Below are 21957 nucleotides of genomic sequence, written 5' to 3'. Positions count from 1 at the left end.
GACGTGTTATTTGGGAATTTAGGATTTGGAAGAGTCTCCCCCCCCCCCCCACTCACAAGCCGCCACTAAAGAAAAACACTTAACACATGATGAATGCCGTTATGACTTTTAGCTATCATTAGTCCAATCCAACCATTGAAATTATTATTACGGCTGACAAAGCATGTGCCTAATCAATTGTAATTTGAAGCAAGGGAAAGCAAACGATCATGATTCTTCCCTTTTTGTTTTTGCTGAAACCTTTTGTTGACAGCGATCCACAAGTCAGAAGCGTTCTTTTCTGATATCCATCTGTAAATGATCTTTAATAATTGGAGTTATCTTCCGGATCTTTATCCATCCTGAATCGTTGTACAATTTTGCACAAAATGTAAAAGAAATCACGTATTTATTATTATTTTTTTTTTGAGTTGGCTCATAAATAAAGGAATAATATATTTAAGATCGCACTTGAATAAAAACGAATTACAAAACATAATTGTCCAAAATTGGTGTAAATTGTATTCGATCCAATGCGTGAATTGAACTGCATCTTGAAATTAGCTTTCTGTCCTCTCATACACCCCACAATTGAGACGTTTTTTACTTATGTACCACTGACGAATTTCTGTTAATTAAATCTTTTACAGAAATCAATAGGATTTCGTTAAGTGTTCTCAAGTATCTATTATGCAAGGGATGAAAAAGAGCCGTGATACTTAGACAAATTACTTAAGGCTGTTACTTGAATTACGTAAATCCATCCATCATCCACACTGGACTGTTGGTTAAAATGATTAACTGACAAGCCAAAATCCTCAAGTTTCTCTGTCATTAGAATCATGAGTGGCAACTAATTCAAATAATTCATTGATGAGAGCCATAAAGCAATCAGAAAAGGTTCCCGCCTTAGGTGGTACTTGTGTTTTTTCTCCTTTTTTTTCTCCTGAAAAGAAAGAGCCAATAGTGTTCTACTTCAGGTTCGTATTTACTTGAAGACAGCCCTAGTGTTCACGCGATACTTAGCTAGCTTAGCTAGCTGTCAGCTTCAGAACTTGTTAAATTGAATTTAGTCAGCAGCGCTGTAAGTAGATCACAATACGAGTTAATTATTTCCGTCCGAAGTTCCCGATGTTCTTGGTGTTTGCAGAAATCAAATTATACCTCATTTATGGTAATTACTGGCCATCCAATACACCAGAATTTTTTTTTTTTTTTTGAATAGTTCGTCTTCATGAATGCATTTTTAAAACTCTAATTCAGACTTCAATTAGCAATTATTCTATATGGAAGAACAAGTATTAAATAGAGCATAGAAATCGGAAGTGACGTTAAAGAAATCCATATTTGGTCTTCATTACCTTCCATTAATAGTATTTGTATTACAGAAAATAAGTAATATTTTTTCCTCAAAGAATTTCAGTTCGAATTCAAGTGTGGTAATGTTGTTACTTCCCCTTCATTTCTCATAGAAGTTTAAATTGGTGATTAATTTTCCATTTAAATTAGTTATTTTTGTATAAACAGAATTATGTAATGTCCATTTATTTCTTTTTATGTTATCTGGTTAAATGATACCGGTGTAAATTGGTTAGGCTGACCTTCAATAAGCATCGAAGATCAGCCTAACGGATTAGAATCTAGTTTTTCTTCTCAAATCAGCAAATTGTTCTTACTTGCTTATTATGTAAAAGAAGAAAGACAGAGGGACGAAGTGCAGAATAAAATTTAGCCTTCCTTCCTGTTGGAGCAGCACTAGTTTATCAAATTATATAGAAAGAAAGACAGTATAAATGTTTATTGAAAATTTCTTCATTCAATCTCAACACTTCCCCGAGTGGTTTGGTTGTTGAGATTTGGTGTTTTGTGTTATATTTGATGGCACTGTTGTTTCCGTTTATTTACTTATGTTTGTTATCTCTGACAATAGGAAATAATACTTATTTTAGCGAAAAAGTAAATGTTTACTTTTAATTAAGCATCAGAAACGGTTATTGCTTTTATAACCTGGAGTGTGTGTATGAGAGAGAGAGATTGACATATAGAAACATGTTTTCTTCTCAAGAAATTAAGATCTTGTTTTACGTTTGACGAAAAAACAGTCTTATTGACATCCGAAAATGTACCCATTCTTCAGCACTGGACACCGTAACACTTTGATTATATTAGTGACTTCAAGTGAGCATTTACCTTCGCTATTAATACACAGATAAAATCATGTGGTCTAGAATCTGGTCCAGAACAGAAGTTGTCAAATTATGGGGGGAGGTTTCGTAAGTGCATACAAATATTATCTTGTAATTTACGATTCAGGATCATCATCATTAACTTTTTAATTTCGTCTATTGAACTAAATGCGACATAACCTAAGTTTTCCAGTACATAATCCCGTTTTTACCATCAAGCTATTTCATTTTGAATCCTGAATAAGAACCTTTTTTCACATTCCTCCATGATTCTGTAATAATTTTACCTCGTTGAATTGAAAACGTTGACATACTTGTACGCCTGTACTTAAGTCTTTATGTAGCAAGAGGTGAAAGAAAAGGCCTAATTGTTTCTTCTTTTTTTTTTGTGTGTGTGTGTGTGGGGGGGTTTCCTAGTTGAATTAGCTCTACCCATTTTGGTATATCACGTAACGTCATGGTTATTTGGGAAACTTTTCTTTGGCTGTCATTTATATTCTTATTAACTCTACACAATTCAGTATAATTGAATCCTCCCTGTCCCTCTCTTCTTCCGCATGTATTTTGAGATCCCAAATCTCTCGCTTTCTCTACCATGCTGTCCATTACATTCCCCGCCGATATTTTGAAAGGTATTGTTAAGCGATCCGTCTCCATCTGTTCGATTCAAGATAAAGCTCACTGCTGCCCGGCCTTCCTACGCGCCGTTCTTAACGTTAATTCATGCGTATTTCATAAACATTGAAGTCTCAAAGATATCAGTCTAACGTTGGTTTTTACCACCCATCCCATATTGCGGGTCAATCTTCTCCATACTGAGATATAACGAAAAATCCTTAACAATATCTGTGAAGGCGTGAATAATTTTCACGGTTTACGTAACAGAAATAATTTAACGTGCCCAACTGCTCTTTTTAATGGATGGCGTCATGTCATTCTTACAAAACACAAATGTCGGGAAATTCCTCCACTTGCAAGAAAAATGGATGAGACAAGTCAGTACCGTTTTGGACTTATAAAAGAGATTAGCAGATCATTTCTATCTTGTATGCTGAACGGAAAGATAAGCACGGAAAGAGTTAATAGATTCAAAGTGCGAAAAGGGGGGGGGGTGACTCTATACATACTGTGTAATGCAATTATTTCCAAGTCCACAGCTGGCAACGCGCAGAAGGAATAGAATTGCACAGGTGATATCGAGCCATCCTACAACCCAGAAGGTCAGAAATGCGGATAAACTGTGATTGTCTTTAAGAGGACAGCTCATCACCCCGTTTCTTCATGCTCTAGTACAAGTAATCTGTTTCCCTGAAGCATAGGCACATTTTATGAATTTTAGCGGGATAGCTGTAGCCCATAAGGATTTGACGACAACGAATATACATAGCATTTGTATGAGTCACGGCACACAAACCTGGATTCTAGAGCGATGAATCCTTCTCTTCCGGTCTAGTAGACGAATTTGGGTTATTGAAGATGCTCGGATGGCAGTGTAATGATAGCGTTTCTTGCGTTAGATGCCTATAATGTTGCGGACAATTTTATTGTACTAATATATCTTCTGTAATAATGTGCCATCTTAACAAGCAGTGATTGCAAACACGTGGTTTAAGGAGAGTTAGATGAAAGATGCATTGTAGCCCAGATCCGCAGTTACACTGCAATAGCACATCCGTAGGATGAATTCGCACTTGGAATAAGGGAATTGCCAAGCTTGTCCTTTTATTACTAGAATTCAATAAGGACTGGAGCACAGTATTACCAACGACCCATTACAAATGAACAGGAAGTGTTCGAGACCATCGAAGCAGTCATTATCCAAAGGTTTATAACCTTTCCTATCGATTGATATATTGGTTATACTTGCATGCATCCCTTGACTTTCTGTAGAACTGCGTAAGAAAAAAAAAATGTATTTGTTATCCTTATTTCAATATTTATTCAGTATCCGAGGTTTTCTTTCAAAGAAAACTGGACATTCTGCAGAAATAAATTTGTAGACAATGCATGTTCATCCTAATTGAAGTAGGGGCGTGCAAAGCACTATATACATAAAGGAAAAATCAGCTTTATGAGAATTATAAACTTTTTTTTTTTTTATTAAATAAGGTTTCATAGACACTCACTTGTTTCCTAATGACAAGTGATGAAACTCTGGATGTTTTCTGCCTACAACCAGTTCTAATTGTACAGAGGTTCACTTTGAGTATCAACACTGAAATGAAGATAATAACCAACTTATTTTCTTTTTGAATAATTCCCTTTTAATTTCGGCTGACCCGAAACAGCTAAATTGAGCATGAAAACATGGGGTTTTCATGCTCAATTTAGAACTGGTCCGCGTAGACAATCATAATACCACCCGGGCAATTTGCTCATATCAAGGAAGAAGCAGAAATGGCTCAGATCCCAATTTATATGTATTGTTATCACTATACTATTTAATATGCAACAACTGGTAGATTATTTTCATCAGTTGGGTGTGGAACTATCAACCTCCTTACCATGTTTCATCTGTAGACAAGATTTCAGTTATCTAGTTTTAAGCCCGTTCACGATACTAAATTACCACACGTTTCCAGTCTTTCATGCATAGAATTGACGTACAAAACTTAAATTTAGGAAATTTTTATGGGCATTGCGTTCCTTATAAACGTTAAATTTTTACCAAATAAAAACAGGAATCCTTATTTATGTGGGTTCTGCCTGTTACCGAAATAAATGCGCACTGTGTAACAAATATTAATCGAATGCACCGCTTTTACAGTTCTATATTCTGAACTGAAATAAAGCTATTTGTTTAACATAATTAATGCACTTACCACAGATACTTTTTATAGATATTTTTCATCGTTTGTTTCAATACCATTCCGTGAATTTGATAGCTGTGAATAATCACACACGCGAAAGGCAATGATCAGTCTTAAATTAGGAAACAATAATAGGAAATTTTAATATACTTAGATTATACTAAGGAACAGAATGTGCAGATCATAAAGAAATTCGTTGATAGCATTCTTTTACTGTGATACAGTTGTAAATAAATAGCCATTTTTGGCATGAGTACTATAAAGCGATTAACATTTGTTACACAGTGCGCATTTATTTCGATAACAGGCAGAACCCACATAAAATAAGGATTTCCTATTAAAATGGTCCATTTGAAATGATTCGACCTCTCCGAAAGTGAAGTTATAAAATTTCGACGCATTTTGGTCTCCTCGTGCAAATTGCAAAGTTATCCGATAAAATAAATATTGGAACGGTTTAGGAAATTTTATATGGATTCCGATTACTACATTTGACTTGAATCCTTTTGGTCCGAGTCACGGAATGACTTAAATGCTTATGTATTTTGGGAAACGACATACCATCGATGACCATCTGATCCATTCATACAGTGATAGCAAAGGCTGGGTTTCACAACAATGCTGGTCTTCCACTCGCAGTACCTACCTTGGGCGCCAATAGTCATTTCGGAAACTCACGTGCATAATTAAAATTAAATTGTCACTCTTCCTAAGTGTTTTCTTATATTCCAAACTAATCTTAACATTCTTTACAATCATTCTAAAATATTTTATACTGCTGAGATAGTTATCTTCAATTTTTATTAAAAAAACCCGAAGTTACTTCTTCAAAACTGCACTGATGAGTTTGTTCAATATTACATTTAAAGCAGTAGGGCATCTCCCCTCTCCATACCTTAACAATAATTTAATAAAGAAACATTTTAAAATTAAACCAGGCACGTTTTGCAAACAAAGAACACAAAAATTCTCTTGTTCATATCTTTTTTCATGCATGGCAAGTTAAAATCAATGAAACCTTGTTCCTGTATTAAGGCTTATGTTCCTAGCACTAACTTTCCTAAAAGCCTTCATTTAATCTCGATTCCTTTTAACATACTGCAAGCAAGTATACCCGACTACATCGGTATTAATTTAAGTACTTGTAATTTGAGAGAAGCAGCATCTAAATATACGCTATTTTACCTTCATATGTAGAGAATTGTGAATTGTTCTCTGGGTTGGATAACCTAGCAAAAAAAAAAAAAAAACATTTTAAATAATGATTCAACAACGTTATGAGAAAGTGTATAATTTTATAGCGGAATCCCAGATAGGCCGAACGTTATATAAATTTCTACGAGCCAAGTTTTTTAATCAAATATAACGTAGATATTTTCGGAATATAAGTTTACGCCAGCAGTATAAATGTTTATATATTATAAAGTGATGTTTTTTTTTTAAATATACATTTTTATAAACGTCCATCCGTTGCAACAAAACGTACACACAGTATCTGAAAAGAGTGACAAAATTTGCTTGGTACTTAGTTTTCAGCAATTTTCCTTAAATATTTAGAGCAATGTTATCAATTTAAGATGCATATTCGTTTTAAAATAATTGCATTTACTAAAGCTTTCCCTCTCATGAGGCTAATATACTCCACTTGCTACATTCAAAGTTTTGCCATATCGTATTCAATATATTCCAATACTTGAGCAACTGATATGTCCTATAAAATTCCAACGACTGATCGTTCCACAAACCAAAAGTTCCCAGAGTTTGACTCGTGTCCATTTGCACAGACTGGCATAACACGATTTATTTTTAAGCCCGGATTAGAGAAGAATCTGCGTGATCCAGTTCTGCTGGACACGCAATCATTCCCAAGAAATAAAAATTTGAATGTCAAACTAAATTAGGACACTTACGAAGTCAGCAAAAACTACTTCACTCCGATTACTACGTTAGAATATCAAAACGTAATTCCAAGTTTGTGTAGTTTTTTTTTTTTTGAATAAAGCATTCTATTCTGGTTAATTAGAAGCGCTTCACACTGCTGCTATACAACTCTTGTTGGCTATAAAAACTATTACTTGTTTGGTTATGCAGGTTGTATTTGCGCTCTGTAGAGTTGATACTAGAACCTCAGTTGATTGTTTAATTAGGACGAATTCTGGTGTACATATTGAATCTTTGGATTTGGTTATGCAAATAATCATTACAGTTCAACTTCGAAAACATTTATCCCTAAATGCGTACTATGGTTTATGTTTTTATGCCTTACTTGCTGATTATACCTTTAATTAGGACGAATTCTGGTGTACATATTGAATCTTTGGATTTGGTTATGCAAATAATCATTACAGTTCAACTTCGAAAACATTTATCCCTAAATGCGTACTATGGTTTATGTTTTTATGCCTTACTTGCTGATTATACCGAGGTTTTTCAAGTCCGACCTTACATTTTGGATTTTTCCATTCCACCAAGTAGACTATACAAAACTGCACTGTAAAACAAATCAACGATGTATGTCTTTTTTTTTTTGTAAAGAGTATATTGCACAATACCAAGATACACATATGTACCCACAATATGCTGGAATAGTTTCAGAGTTTGCAATCGATGGAAAAGTTATCAAGTAAAAGGAAATAACCAAATTTAGAAAGAGAAAGGTCACTCCTGATTACTTACAGATGCTCACGGCTTTCAAAGTGCAATTTCATTTTTGGATGCAAGCCAACAAAGAACAAACATGTATTGATTACTATTTTCCTTGTTTCCTAATGGCTGGGCGTAATGCAATATAGCGCAACAGTATATTACAACCTCACCTAAGATTCAAACTATCGTAACCTTGCTTTGTTTTCTTTTTTTTTATTCGGAAATAAAAGAAATTCTTAAAATAATCCAATGTCATGGACGTCTCTATATATAAATATTCAATAAAAATAATAAAGCAAACATCTGTTTGAACATAAGCTGCTTTTTCGTTAGACGAGATAGTGTTATTTTACTGGGAAACAGAACAATAAATGTGTTGAGGCAATATCAAAATGAAAATATACTTTTTTTTTTTCCCCATGTAGTCTTTGTTTAGGTTAATAAAGGAACAATGGCTGGAAAGCACTTCAGTGCAGTTAGACCTTGCTTTATTCGCGAAAGAAATGACACAAATTTAGTGTAGTTGAAATGAATCTCCGTCGTGGTTTGACAGTCGTGATTTTTAATATGAATTGAAATCTGAAATAAAGTTCCGAAATACAAAGCTCTAGAGAATCTACTTTGTTTTGGAATTCAGAGGAATGTTTTTTCAGTAATACAGTAACATATATCTCATTAGGAACTTGTGTCTACTATGCCGCGACATTTTGACTAGTGCGCCACCTAGTATTAACTCCACTGGCATAATTTCTGGGCTGGTGAAATTTGAAAGAAAACCGCGATATTTAAATTACCAGTTAACACTTAGATGGCGCTTTACTGAGAATTAAGTCTTTAGCAACTAAACGTTATTTAAAATTAACTGCAGTTGGATTAATACTTTATATTATTCACAATAGTTTCATGTTGAGCCATGAACCTTTCAGAAATGCTTCATTTATTTTTATTTATTTATTTCATTATTACCGTGTTCTAGTATCCTGTATCGCATAATGGTTCTTTCAGATCTTTTTTTTTTTTTTTTTTTTTAAATTACTTCCGATTAACTATCTACGCAATTAAACAGCAAACACCTTGAATGGAACTTATAACCGAACTGAACACTGCCAGATGTGCTTCTGTAAATTATCTTAATCACATACCGCGGTTTCTGAATGGTTTAACATCGTGTTTATTTAGTGAGCTATTACATTACTCAATACACAGATGGTAGTGTTATTTCATTAACGATGAATTATGGAAATTTTCGAGTGGTGAAGGAACACAAGTTCAGAGGCGATGATATAAATATAGTGAAATAATACTCGACAAACAGATATGGGTACATGTTACGGAGAAAGCAGTAAAGAATGCCTTATTTCCAGAATCCATATTGATGTTTTCGCGTTACTCTATTTAAGAATAAAAGATTTAGTGTCATTTCATTACGTAGAAGGTAGTCCTCTATCATACCCTTCAGAAATTTGATAGTAATCAAATTGGTTTAATCCGATTAAATTAATTTCCAAACTGCAGTCAGTTGGAATATTCAATAGATATAATTTGAGATTTAGTAGTGTTCTAGGATCGAAGCGTTGATCAGATTTTAGTGCAGATTGCATTTCAATTTACCTTTTAATAATGTAATATTAAGGGCAGCACTTACAATGCGAAGAAGCAATTCATACTGCATATATTTGATTACACAGTTGAAAATTACAGTTTACTTGTAAAAGAAACATTTAGACAAGATTTTTTAGTATGTGGGAGAATGGAACAAGAAATAGTTTACTCATCTAAAACATGTTACCTTGTTCTCCGCTTAGTAAAAATGGCAGCCCATCTTCTCTCCTCCATTCAATTTTTGGAGCTGGATTTCCTGTTGCACGGCAAGAAAGAGTGAGGTTTACATTTTCTTTTACTGTTAGATTCCGTGTCGTCATATTATTCACGAAATCAGGAGGTACTGAAGAGAGAAAAGGAATTAACATTTTAAAATCATTATCAATAAGTGAACAGTTTTTTTAAAATAAAAAACAGTTAAGATTCATTTTAATGTCTAAGGATGCGTGAAAAAATAAAATAAGGAATTTCTATTTCGGCACAAGTTCTTGAACTAGCCAAAGTTTTGAAAATTTCAGAAAATAGTATAGTAACTTAAATTTTATTTTACCCTTTACAATTTTCTGTCAAAATTTCTGTGTGGGCAAATTCAGATTTTTTTTAAATACTGGGTTGGATACAATCTTTCTATGTCTCAAAATCATAAACACTGTTAGGATTTTGATCGTAGCAATAAAGTAAATGTCCAGTTTTCTTATTTGATATACAAAAACTGTTCTTACTGGGTGGTGGTTAGCAAGAACAACTGTGAATTTTCTTGAGATTTGTATCTTATGTTTACTTGTTTACATAAAATTGGTCTTCGTCATAAATAATATGTATTTGGTTGCAAAAATGTTGTGTAATTTCAAACAATCCATATAAGAGTATTCCTATATCGATCAGGATGGTCACTGATATTTTTTCTATAATTATTAATGTTACCTGTATGGCTGAACTTCTCCGTCTTCATGATTTGTGCGAATTTCAATCTTAAAAAGTGAGTCCTTTTCTGTGATATTCTCTATGCATAAAGCCTGATACGGAATCTTCACTACGCATTGAATTGTGCATCTATTTTTTTTCCCTTCAAATCGTGTGATATTCAACTGGAGATGATTCCTCAGAATCACCAAGTAGTATCAGTTCCACACATTTGACTTGCAAGTATTTTTATTGCTAACTGTAGGTTATCTGCGAAAGAGAAATTCTTTCAATAATTAATTTTTCTCTTAATAGAAAATATCAACTAGTAAAACTGTTGCTTTATGCCATGCAAAAATAGTAACCTCCTTTTGCGAACTTTTTAAGAATAAAAATCTTATTTATCTTAGCTTATTAACTAGAGCTTCAATTAAAATAAAATTATATTGATCTGCTGATACCACAGTCTTCCATTTGGTAGACAGATAAACCTGTTGCTATGGGAGTGCAAGCATATCGTCTCCTCATACCTGCCAAATAAATTGGTTTTATATACACGATCGCTTCGGCAAGTGCTGAAAATATTGCCTATTTTGTAACCATTTATTTCATGATGCATATCTATGGTGCGTACGTCAGGTGGCAAACTTGAAGTATGCAACCAGAACTTTTGTCATAGAAACCTAACGTCACAAAACTATTATTATAAAGCAACAATAAGAGGACTTGTACTAATTTTAACTTTATTAAGGTAAAAAGTATTGCCGATGAGTTGTTTTTCCAGCTCGTTCAAATTATTAACGTCACAAAATTGCAGTGTAAGTTTTTTGATTGCTTACGATTTCGTTTTCAAGATAAAAAAAACAAATAAAACTACATTGCCAGAACTGGTTATTATTACAATTGGCTTCGGTTGTTTTTCTAAAGAAACTTGGAATTAAAATTTATTAGTGATTCTTTGGAATAGATAGCTTATGACAATAGATTATAATCATGCTCATAAGCAATAATTTATCAAATGACTTCTAACTCATTATTAAATATACATTTATTTTTGTATTAATCCTGGCTGAACATTTTCAAAACCGCAGGTTAATATCCTATATATACAACTAATATGCATATTACTCATTTTGTGATACTTTGTGACTAGTTTGTTTTAATTTTTTCCCGAATTAATTCGCGATAGTCATTAATCGCAATTATTAACAACAGATGTAATTTGACTGTTATGTTTGGAGAAACTTTCCAAGTTTACATTTATGCTTGTATTCTCCCTCTCTGTTTAATTAAATTTTAAGCCCGCTCTGATTCAGTTGCAAACACAAGTGCTATTAGTTATCCGGACTGCTTGCGATATTATCCTAAATTAATTATGCAAAAAAAACTACAAAACCTGTTCCGGAATGTGCATCTACAATGGCATGGGGGGAAGAAGAAAAAAAAACCACTAACAACACAAGAGATGCACTTCGAAACTCTGTTAACTGCAGATTAGCAGAGATGCGTTGACGATAGGCATATGGCTCTTTGAAACGATGACTGCCTGTAATGAATTCGTTCCTTTTTCATCAAGCAGAAAATTCTCATAAAGACAGGGGGGGGGTATCTGTCATTATGTGTAGGAATTAATATGTTAAGTAGGTGGCGAATGTAGTTGTACGGAAAACACTGTTTCTTTCTTTTTGTTCTCATGCAAATTAATAATGCCTTCTGCAAACTTTACTTGTTCTTGGCATTCTTAGCATGCTCCTTGTGTTTCTTTATTTATTTATTCCGATTGTTAGCCTTCATAGACGATATTGAATGTTCTTAATGGAGTGAATGATCAAATTATATGTTGACGCATTTTTATCCAAATATGCAAAATTTTATCATAATATCTCCACTTAGTGTTGATTATTTAATTCAGTTAAACTTTTTATTTCAGTGATTTAATCTAGATTGCTTTATTTTTGATTTTTTGGTCCGCAATTTTTTAAAAATGATTTCGGTTTTGGCACTCTTTACTAACAAGGTATATGTGGAGTAGTGCCCTCCTGCGACGAATCATCAGAGGGGTCACATAATAATATTTCGCAGTTTGAATTCTCTCCGTAATTTTATATTTTCTGTAAAGTATTGTACTATTATTAATAGTTATTTTATCACTAAACTATTTCTCCTTTAGCAGTTATTTACGTGTAGGGAGACTGCGTGATATTTTATAGTTTGCCTTCAGTCACGTGATAACTTGCATTCTTAGCTTGGTTTTGGAGAATTTAATTTTGATTGTTATTACTGCTGCTGGAAAACCAGATATTAATTTTTGTTATTCTTTAATCATGGTCCCATAATCTTGTTTACTACTTCCATGATTTCAAACCCAAATCTCTTATCATGAGATTAGAATTTAATCTCCTATTTTCAACGTTTAATTAAAAAAACATGTTTATTATTTTCTGTTTAATGCAGTTCAGAACTGTAATGCGAATTCATTTAATTTCCAGCACTATTATTTGAACAGTCTCCTCTCCTTTGGCAAATCATTCCTTAAATATATCCTTGTCATAATTCATTAATTTTCTTTGGATATTATGATTATTTTTGACATTAGGTGATTGATAGCATTAGCTGTCCATCAAATATTTCACATTAATTTATATAAGAATAAATGAAATATGATTAACAGTTAAAGTTCAGTGCTAATGATCTCGCATATCGATAGGGTCAATCGAACTGGGACGCAAAATGAAAATTAGTTCAAACTTTTGTCTTGCTTCGTGCTATAGCATTTGTCCCCCAAATATCTCTTAACATTTGTTTGAGTTTAAATTAGTATAGTTTGCAGATGAGCATTAATCAAAGGAGGAAATACCACAATGAATTACCCCAATTTAAAAAAAAAACACTTTCGTACTTAACTATAATAAGATACTTCCTACCCTACTTGAGGTCTATCTAGCCAGGAATCATTAGTTGTTAGTTGATATCGGTTTTGTTTTTTTATTGAAGTATAATTCACTGTAATATTTCCTCCTTTGATTAATGTTCATGTGCAAACTAAAATATTTTCACTACAGATCCTTCATACTTCAATATTTACGGATATAATTCTGGATAACTGTTAGGAATGTTATCACTATGCTTCAATCTCCTGTGAGAAGTGTTAAAGTAATCCTGGGATCCTGCTTAGGGAAGGAGCATACTTTGTCTCAAATGAGCAAGACAGTGATGGAACACCATGTGATATTACTGAACGAATATAACTGAAGCAGTATTGCGACATAGTCTTTGAAGGCAGAGTCGATATTCAAGATTTAGAAAGAAATATTCTTGAACAGAAACGTATATTTAGGACTGTAATGAATGATCAGTTGAGTCTTAAGAATATCATTTTAAGCTTTGCAAAGCAAATAAATATTTAACTTACGCGGAAACTTAAGGTGTCCTAAACAAAAATACAGGATGCTGGGCCGACACGCGATTGCAGAAATTTTTTTCCAAAAAAAAAAAAAAAAAAATTCCAAACTGTTGCAAGACTAGATTTTGATAAGAATGTATAAAATCATTGAAATACTTAATAAGAAAAGGTGTATGTACATTTTCTTTCCATTGAAGTTTAATAAAATACGGATATGAGACAAATACTTTTTTTTGTCATGTGTTTGACTAAATAAAAATTTGAATATGGCTTCCTTACACGGGCACTATAATCATACAAGTATATTCCGGAATCATTCAAGAGAACTAGCTGTGTAGTCTGTTGTCACAGCTTTCAGAATACCTACAATTTGAAAACAGAATACGTAGGATGTGAATGGAAGTGAAGTATGGAAAATCAAATCTGTAAAAGAACATTGTTAGTTATCTGGTAATGAGGAACGCGAAGCTTGCGCAGTGAATTCCCAACCTTCAAAGACGGTAAAGTAAATGTCAGCTAAGGATATATTATTTAATCGTCTGTGTGCGTCTGCGGTAATCCTACATGAGCTTATTTTAAATACTGAGCTGTTTTTGAGTAAAATAGCTTCAACCTTTTTTATAGTGGAAAAAGATTTATTTCAAGTCAAAAAGAGAAAATGAGCCTTTTTAAAAAACAAGATATTAAATATTGTTTTAACATTCTTTATCAACCAAATATATTGACAGCGTAAAGTTTGGAAAGTGACCAAAGAGCTTATGGAGAGCAAGTTATTGGAGTTGCCTAGGGCTGCATGATTTAAAAGATGACGCACTTGGATCAAAACGCTATATATTCGTGCGTTTGTTTTATTTACCTGACAATAGTTTAGTTCTCCTCAGAGGTCAGCTAAAAAGCCTAGACGACAAACCCTCCCTGTCTCAATATGCACAGACAGAGTTAGCTTACATAAAGCTAACTCTGTCGGTGCATAATGAAGCATTTTGGTTATTTTGCTAATGTTTAGAATTGAGCTGCTTTCGCCCTAAGATTTCACCCCAATGAACAAATTGCCGCTGATAAATCAACAGATATTTTACTTTGTGGTCCAATTTGTGATTGACAAATTAGTCCATAATCTACAGAAAGAAAGGCAGTTTATTACACAATAATTGTTACATTGATTGACATCTTTTACACATGAAGATTTCTGTAGCCCTTCGTATATACAAAATATATATCTTCACATGGATTTGAATCAAAGCAGTGTTAATGAATTGCAGGACAAATTTAAACTCATTTCTTGTTACAGTCACTTTGAGTTTGCTGTTTACGTATCAGAATTTTCTTTCGGAACTCGATTGCCCGAAAAAAAATACTAAGATAATTAGATAAGTTGATTTTAAAAGCTGGATTTCGTTTTTATTATTTATATATTAAATACTGTCAGAAGCAAAAGCAAAATACTGGTTCTAACCAATTAGCTACTTGCTTTTCACCAGTTTAACACAGTTATCCCATATTTTTTTTAATTTTCCATTTATGTTACCAGATGGCAGCACTACACTGTTCCTCTTCTGGATCATTAAACCATGAATGTGTAAACATCTTGACGAATTTTGAAAGCTATATTTAGCGTATTACGTTGATTCTGTATAAACTCAGTGTTCATTACTAATGACTCAGTCTATATTATCCGTTTAATAGCTCCATCCTTAATATTATAGAATTTGTGTGTTTTAACTGCATGCATGTTCATGTCATATACCTCTATCTTTTGGAACAGTTCTCCCATAAAGTTTACCTAACAAATACAAGCGCGATCTCTTCAAGGAATACATTAACATATTCCTTTTTTTTCCTGTAATCACTTGTCCACGCATGGCATTATTGAATATTCTTTAGACCACTCGCTTGTTGGGTTGATATGTATAAATTACTTTTCAATACAATGTCACCGATGCCTTATCCATATTAATTGGAATGCTAGCTAGCTTTCAATAAAACATATATTCCAGTTATTGTTGGTCCACTAGGAGACCTAAATTCATTTGAAGATAGCGTGAGCTACAGCATTTATAAACGTCATCTTCTGCCCGACTTACTTGTAACACTGCTGCTAAATGAGCTCAAGGTATGTTTTGTTTGTGAGGTGGGGGGGAAACATGAAACCATTCCCACAGTGTTTTTTTTTTTTTTTTTTTTGTGTATACGATTCTGCCAAAATACACGAACTGACAAGTCAGTTTTGCATGGTTACTCTTAGGAAAATATTTGATTAATGCACCATTCAGAATTTTCGATTTGTATTACATAATTTCAGTATATTTAAATGTTCCTGCTTAAAAATATATCAGTTTAAAGTTCCCAAAAATGGACACAAATATGAGCGAACCAATAGTATAAGATTGTTTTAAAAAATAAAAACGAAATTCTGCACAATTTAAACTGTTTAAACAACTGAGAAATATTGCTACGAAATAATTTACAGAATCTCACATTCTAAAAATATACTTTCGGGTTACATTTTAATAAAATAAAGTGCTTGGAATCAGAATAGTGTTCTTGTTTGTGCTCATTCGGTGTTTAAATATACTCCAAGAGTTTATAAACGGTGCACAAATTAACATATTCAATCAACAGTTGAATGTGCTTAAAAGTGGTGCTAGTATTAGAATGGATAGCGACTGAGTTTTTGATGAAAAATCTGTAGTTTTTCGCTGACTGATCATATAGAGATGGCAGAGTTTTCATTCCGGAAGCCGAGATTTTTCATAACACAAAGTAGCCAAACCGATTAAATGAATGTACACAATTAACGAACATTCCCAGCCCAGTCACAATGTGACCACCCCCATTATTTCACAATCGGCCATCTTACTCCGGCAGGCATCACTCATATGAAAATGAAAACCAGTATTACATGATGTTGGAGGTGTGACATTGTTTATTTGAAGTTGCTGATCCACATCGGCATGAAACGTTATCTGACGGACTTCGAAAAAAAAAAGTCGTGTAGGATACCAGTTGAACGGTGGTAGTAATTAGGAAACACTGCCAATATTGTAGGCTGTTTACGGAGTGCCGTAGTTAAGGTATTCCAAGAGTGAAAGAATACTGTGCAGAACAGCAGTCGCAAGGCGGGTAGCCGCGCCTCACCGAGATGCTCATGATGAGCACATGATGCCCCACCTTGTGTAATTTCATGGCTGGCTATCCCACAATTTTTCCATGGAGCTGGATCACAATCCAACGTACTCAACTTGTATGGGTCTCTGAAGTAGGCTCTCAGTCAAGGTGCTATGCTTACTCTTATTTATCGACTATCTACAGTTTACATCGCAAAGATGTTTTTAGATAATTGAAATTTGGAACAAACTTGCCATCTAGAAAGACAATTGACAACTTTCTTTTTTAATACTTGCTACTTCATGGTGATTCTTTTCAGTTGGAACTGGCATGTTAAAGCAGGATAATGCGACTAACCATATCGTCAGTAACATTCGAGTGGTTTGGCGAAAGTGACTTACAAGTATCTATTATGGCTGTGGAATTTAAATCGCATAGAACATCTCTGAATTATGCGGATCGAGAAATTCTCCAACCAGAACACTCGCAGATCTGTGGATAGCAATCCTGACAAGGTGGTATAGTGCTGTTGCAAATTTCAGAGGTCTTTGAATCCATGCCACTTCACATAGGAAAAGGGGAATCTTGCAAATGTAATTTTAAAACATCCATCCAGTGATACCGGTCTAGTACTAATACCGTAGGCTGAGGAATATAAAGAGTTATATCTGAAGTACAGATTGCTATTTCGTGCATAATGGTTTTAAGTTCATTTATTGAGCATTTGATTCAGTGAAATTGCCTACGATGGAAAAGTCCATCTCAGAGGAATGATCAGAAGACTGCTCAAAGTCTCAAAAATTTAGAAGATACACAGGATAGAATTGAAGATAATCCCAGATGTTAAAAAAATCATCTGTCTTTTGAAGAAAACTGTCTCAAATATTGCTGATTAACTTCAATCACAAAATATATTCAAAATATTGAGGTAGATTACTTCAGAATTTTCCTTCCTTCCTACAAACGTTTTATACTTATCAACTTTTTTTAGCCGGCATTCAGTATGTATTTAACATTAACATGAATTGGCCGTTATTTTTAGACTTCATTATTTTTTAATCAGGCGAAATTAAGTCGGAATTCATTACTGAGGAATTCTACAAGTTTGAAACACTATATGGGTGGGGTACGCCTGTAGAAAACTTATTAGATATACTTTTCTGATATACCACAAAGTGATGAATTTCTTTATATATTGTTAAAAAAGTTAATATTTTTAGTGACGATATTTTTACTGCGCCGTTCTTTTTCAGAGTTTAATTATCGGTCATAATGAGTTCTACTTATATTAATTATAAAAAATTGGAATAATTAGAAAATTACATTAATTTTATTTACTGAATTGTCCCAATACTGATTTTAAACCATTTTTTACTAATTTTTATTTATCAGTTTTTCCAATAATTATCTATTTACTTAAATGTTTATATTTAAACTTTATTACTGAATTGTAATATATACAAGCTACAAAGCTTAATAGAACTGTAGTTTTTTAAAAAACGAGGCGTTGTTTGGACATAATTTCAATTTTCTTAAAAAATCCAAGTGTTTCGATATGAATATAATAATTCAGATTAAGTCTATTACTATGAAATGCTAATATATTACACATTCATTGTTCTCTGTTACTGATCGGATTTGTGAAAATACGTAGCAAATGTTTCCTTATTTTGGTGTTAGTTTTTGTATTGTTTGGTAATATCAGTTCTTTTATCTTGTTTATCCATTGTAGGTACTGCCAATCAGCACATATTACAGTTTTGGAACCGGTGTCCCAAAAAGTAAGTAATGTTTTTTAAGTAATGTTGAATTAATGTTTATTCGTGAGTACTTGATATTAAGGCAAAGCTACAGCAACATCTTGGTTCTGTGCGCTCTGAATATTTGGACGAAGAACGTATACGTGAAGCAGAGTTTATGTGCCATACATAGAATATAACAAATATTGAATTAAAAGTTTACAATTCGTATGGATTTCTGTGTAATCGTATGAGGTGTGAACCCGCTTAGTATCAAGTATGTACAATTTATATATCAACGAATATACTAATTAAAAGTAATGAAACATTTTATTGTCCTATGTCATTTACATAGGACAATAAATGTAGTCTTGATGTCTCGAATGAATGCTTCAGATCTGTTCGTTGGGTTCAGTCATCTCCACCAAGTTTCAATGAGGTGCCTTGACAGAAGGTAGGGGGTTGTCCCATGCATTTTCTCGACATCTTCAGTTTCAGATCTCCCTACAGCCTTTCAATTAACTGGGTTTGATATGCATAGCCATGAGTTTCTAAATCTCTGTAAGCCAACCATTCGTTAGAATGGAGGGTGGTTCCAAGTGCAACCTCCGCCGTGATAATGGAGTGAAAAGTCTGTGTATCTCTACACTCTACCACAAAGAATCGACGCTCGAAAATCCGATCAGAATGTTTCTGGACTATCCCCAAAACCAATGGCCCTTCCATCCTTCTGCCATAATTTCTCCGTCCAGGAGGTACTTCCTGAAGGAGAGCTTTCTTGTAACTGCCAACATCTTCCACACGTGCATTTTCACGGTTCCCGAGAAAAAAATCTCCCTCGATTGCCTTTTCGGTTTCCTCTCAGTACAGTTTCATCCATCTGGATAACCGTGCCAGGTCTTCCCCATTTTGTCTCTCTTCTCCCAATGTCGAAAGGGGACTTCACGGCAGAGGTTAAACCAGTCTACTACCGCATGGTGGCAGTGACCAGTAAGTTCTACTTGTGCAATAGACAGGTGACTACACCAGAGAAACGCAACCTCCAAAATACTCCGTACAGAGAAGTTGCTGTGAGCTCGGCCACGGCTATCGAAGTAAGTGAAGAAGTCGTTGAAACGATGAACCGATTGTGTTGATTCGCACCTTTCCTCTTGCACTTGAACCCAGGATAGCTGGTGATGGTCCCATCTCGCTTTCTCTTCTTTTGAAATGATCATCATCGTCTCTCCTCCACATCCCAATCTTGTACATCGAGGCGTAGCAGCTTCATCTTGAAAAACGCCCTGTTCTTGAATCCAGATTACTGCGCTTTCCTCACTGTTGATGATTGAGTAAAATACTCGGCTTCGCATCTTGACATTTATTATCCCTAGAGTAGATCTTAGAGTAGCTCGTCTTTATATATATATATATATATATATATATACATACATACACAGCCAAGTCTATCCCCTCTCACAATGTGTCTCTTGGTAGGTCACACTTCATACGTGACTTGCATTGGTAAATCAGATACTATACAGTATGTCACAAATAATACTTGATACTAAGGGGTATTATGTATTTGTATCAAGGTATCAAACACGACGCGAGGTTTGCCCTTCTGAAGTGCTTTCCCATTAAAGGTGCAGGATTTCTCTCATGGAAAATATGCCTACTGGCAGGAGAAACATGTGCAATCAGAAAAGTAATAAACTGGAAGCATCTGATTCTTCTGACTAATGAGACATAAATAAAACAATACCTAACATTTTGAAGAGAGAAACCTTTTTCTATAACAGTAATGTGCAAATATTACGCTTATGCGAGTGGGTCTTCACACTGCTTTCGGTTAGAACTGTTCAAAAACTTTCAAGACATTAACTAAGATCCATTAATTGGTTCATTCCAAAACTCCACGAATGACTCGATGATGTCATCCAAAACCGCTTTGACCTTGTGGATTTAGGAGGTGTGAGGCTTTATGCCAGACGAATCAAACGCCGTTGAGTCATTCTGTGCAGATCTAGAATGTGTCAGACGCAATTTAGATATATTGAACCGGAAATATTTTTCTAATATAGATGAACTCATGATTTTCCATTTTAAGGAAAAATAATATGAATACTTACAATATGTTTTGTACAAAGAGCTCATCAGTATTTTCATTACTAGTATTTTTCTCCTTGCTGTTATTTTTCAAATATTCCTTCAATAATCTTCGACACTTGTGATTTTTCCGAACCTCCCCTTTTTACTGCGATTGCTGTTTATTATTTTAAATAAAACTTGACGAATATATTACAGTTTTATACAAGTAGCAAACTGCTTTGCTTAAAATTTAGAATGGCGTTGCTAAGATCAATAGAATTAAGGTTACACGAATATCACTCATTGTAGTGATATTACTGAACAAACTGAGTTACTATTTCAGTGGAGAGGATTCACTTGCATTGGTTACTTCGTAAAGTCAGCATTGAAAGAAGGCTGTTTTTTTATTTTTATTTATTTATTTTATATGATCTCTCTCTCTCTCATTTGAAATGATTTAAACCCTCACTATGCTCACTTCTTTTCTTCTCTTCGAAGTTAGATCCTCGTTTGCATCACACGACATGTTGTACTTGTTTTAGGCGCAGTATCCTGGAAGCCAACAAGCGGGTTTTGTAACTCAGTCAGTTTTGACAATACCTTTTGGTTGCAAAGATCTCGGTTTGAAACCCATCTGGATTGTGGCAATGTAGCCCATTACATTCGAGATTTTCAACTGAAGATCAGTTAACCGGTCTTGTATGGGAGGGAATGAAAGGGATTTCCTACGAAACTAGGATTTTTAATCCCATAGAATAAGAAAATCGGCTAATAAGACAAACCATATTAACATAGATACACTTGTCTCCCCTCATAGCCTTGGTTGCTTCTGCAACTTCAAAACAGTCCCAACAATCTAGGCAGTCTGGATTTATTTCTAAAGCCATCCTTGAGTAGATGCATCCATTGGTATTTATAAATACCATTAGCAAAAATATCAGGAAAATTAACAACACATCGATGTATTCCATGTAGGTTTCAGCCTGCTTTAATGCATAAAGAGGCAAGTTTTAAATTTGACAAAACTTGCATCCTCATATGTGGAATTTAAACTCTCCAAATGGTGCAGTGCATGTATTTTATGAAACGTAAGAGGAAGATGCCTCAGACCGTGACAGCAGCAGAAGAAGCTGATGTGCTTTCGTCTGACAACGTAGCTCTAATGAGAAACGGAGATGCTTATTTTAGCAGAGCCGTTCTTAACATTTTACTTGTTTTAAATTCTTTTCTTTTCATACATTACAACTTAAAGCTCATGACACTCTTAGCTGTGGGTTTATTGATTTTTCTCGAGGAAAAGAAAAAATCACGCTTGAATTTAAGTTGTTTAGCCTAACAAAAATAATTTCAACCGCTGTTTGTTTACATGCTGGTTAAACAGTCTTTTTTAAAATTCTTTGTTTGCTATTTTTTGTACGAAGCAGCTAAAACCGATTTTGAAACTAATCAAAACTCATCGAAACTAATACCATTTCTTGTTTGTGTTGTTCTACGCATGAACAACCAACCTA

At 33.9% G+C, this 21957-nt stretch overlaps 1 protein-coding gene across 1 annotated transcript in view; it reads right to left on the bottom strand.

The window, feature by feature from the left end:
* Window positions 1-21957, bottom strand: part of LOC150099759 (lachesin-like) — a 187522-nt gene that overhangs the window by 23380 nt on the left and 142185 nt on the right. Inside the window, exon 4 of the mRNA XM_090403488.1 lies at window positions 9411-9566. Within this exon, the coding sequence (XP_090259614.1) occupies window positions 9411-9566 (156 nt within the window). The remainder of the gene's footprint in view (window positions 1-9410; window positions 9567-21957) is intronic.

This window comes from Typopeltis vanoorti, chromosome 14, assembly GCF_054136105.1.
Source record: "Typopeltis vanoorti isolate ZY-2024b chromosome 14, IOZ_Tvanoo_1.0, whole genome shotgun sequence".
NCBI lineage: Eukaryota > Metazoa > Arthropoda > Arachnida > Uropygi > Thelyphonidae > Typopeltis > Typopeltis vanoorti.
Note: the sequence above shows the minus strand (reverse complement) of the source record. Positions and strands in the feature narration are given on the sequence as shown.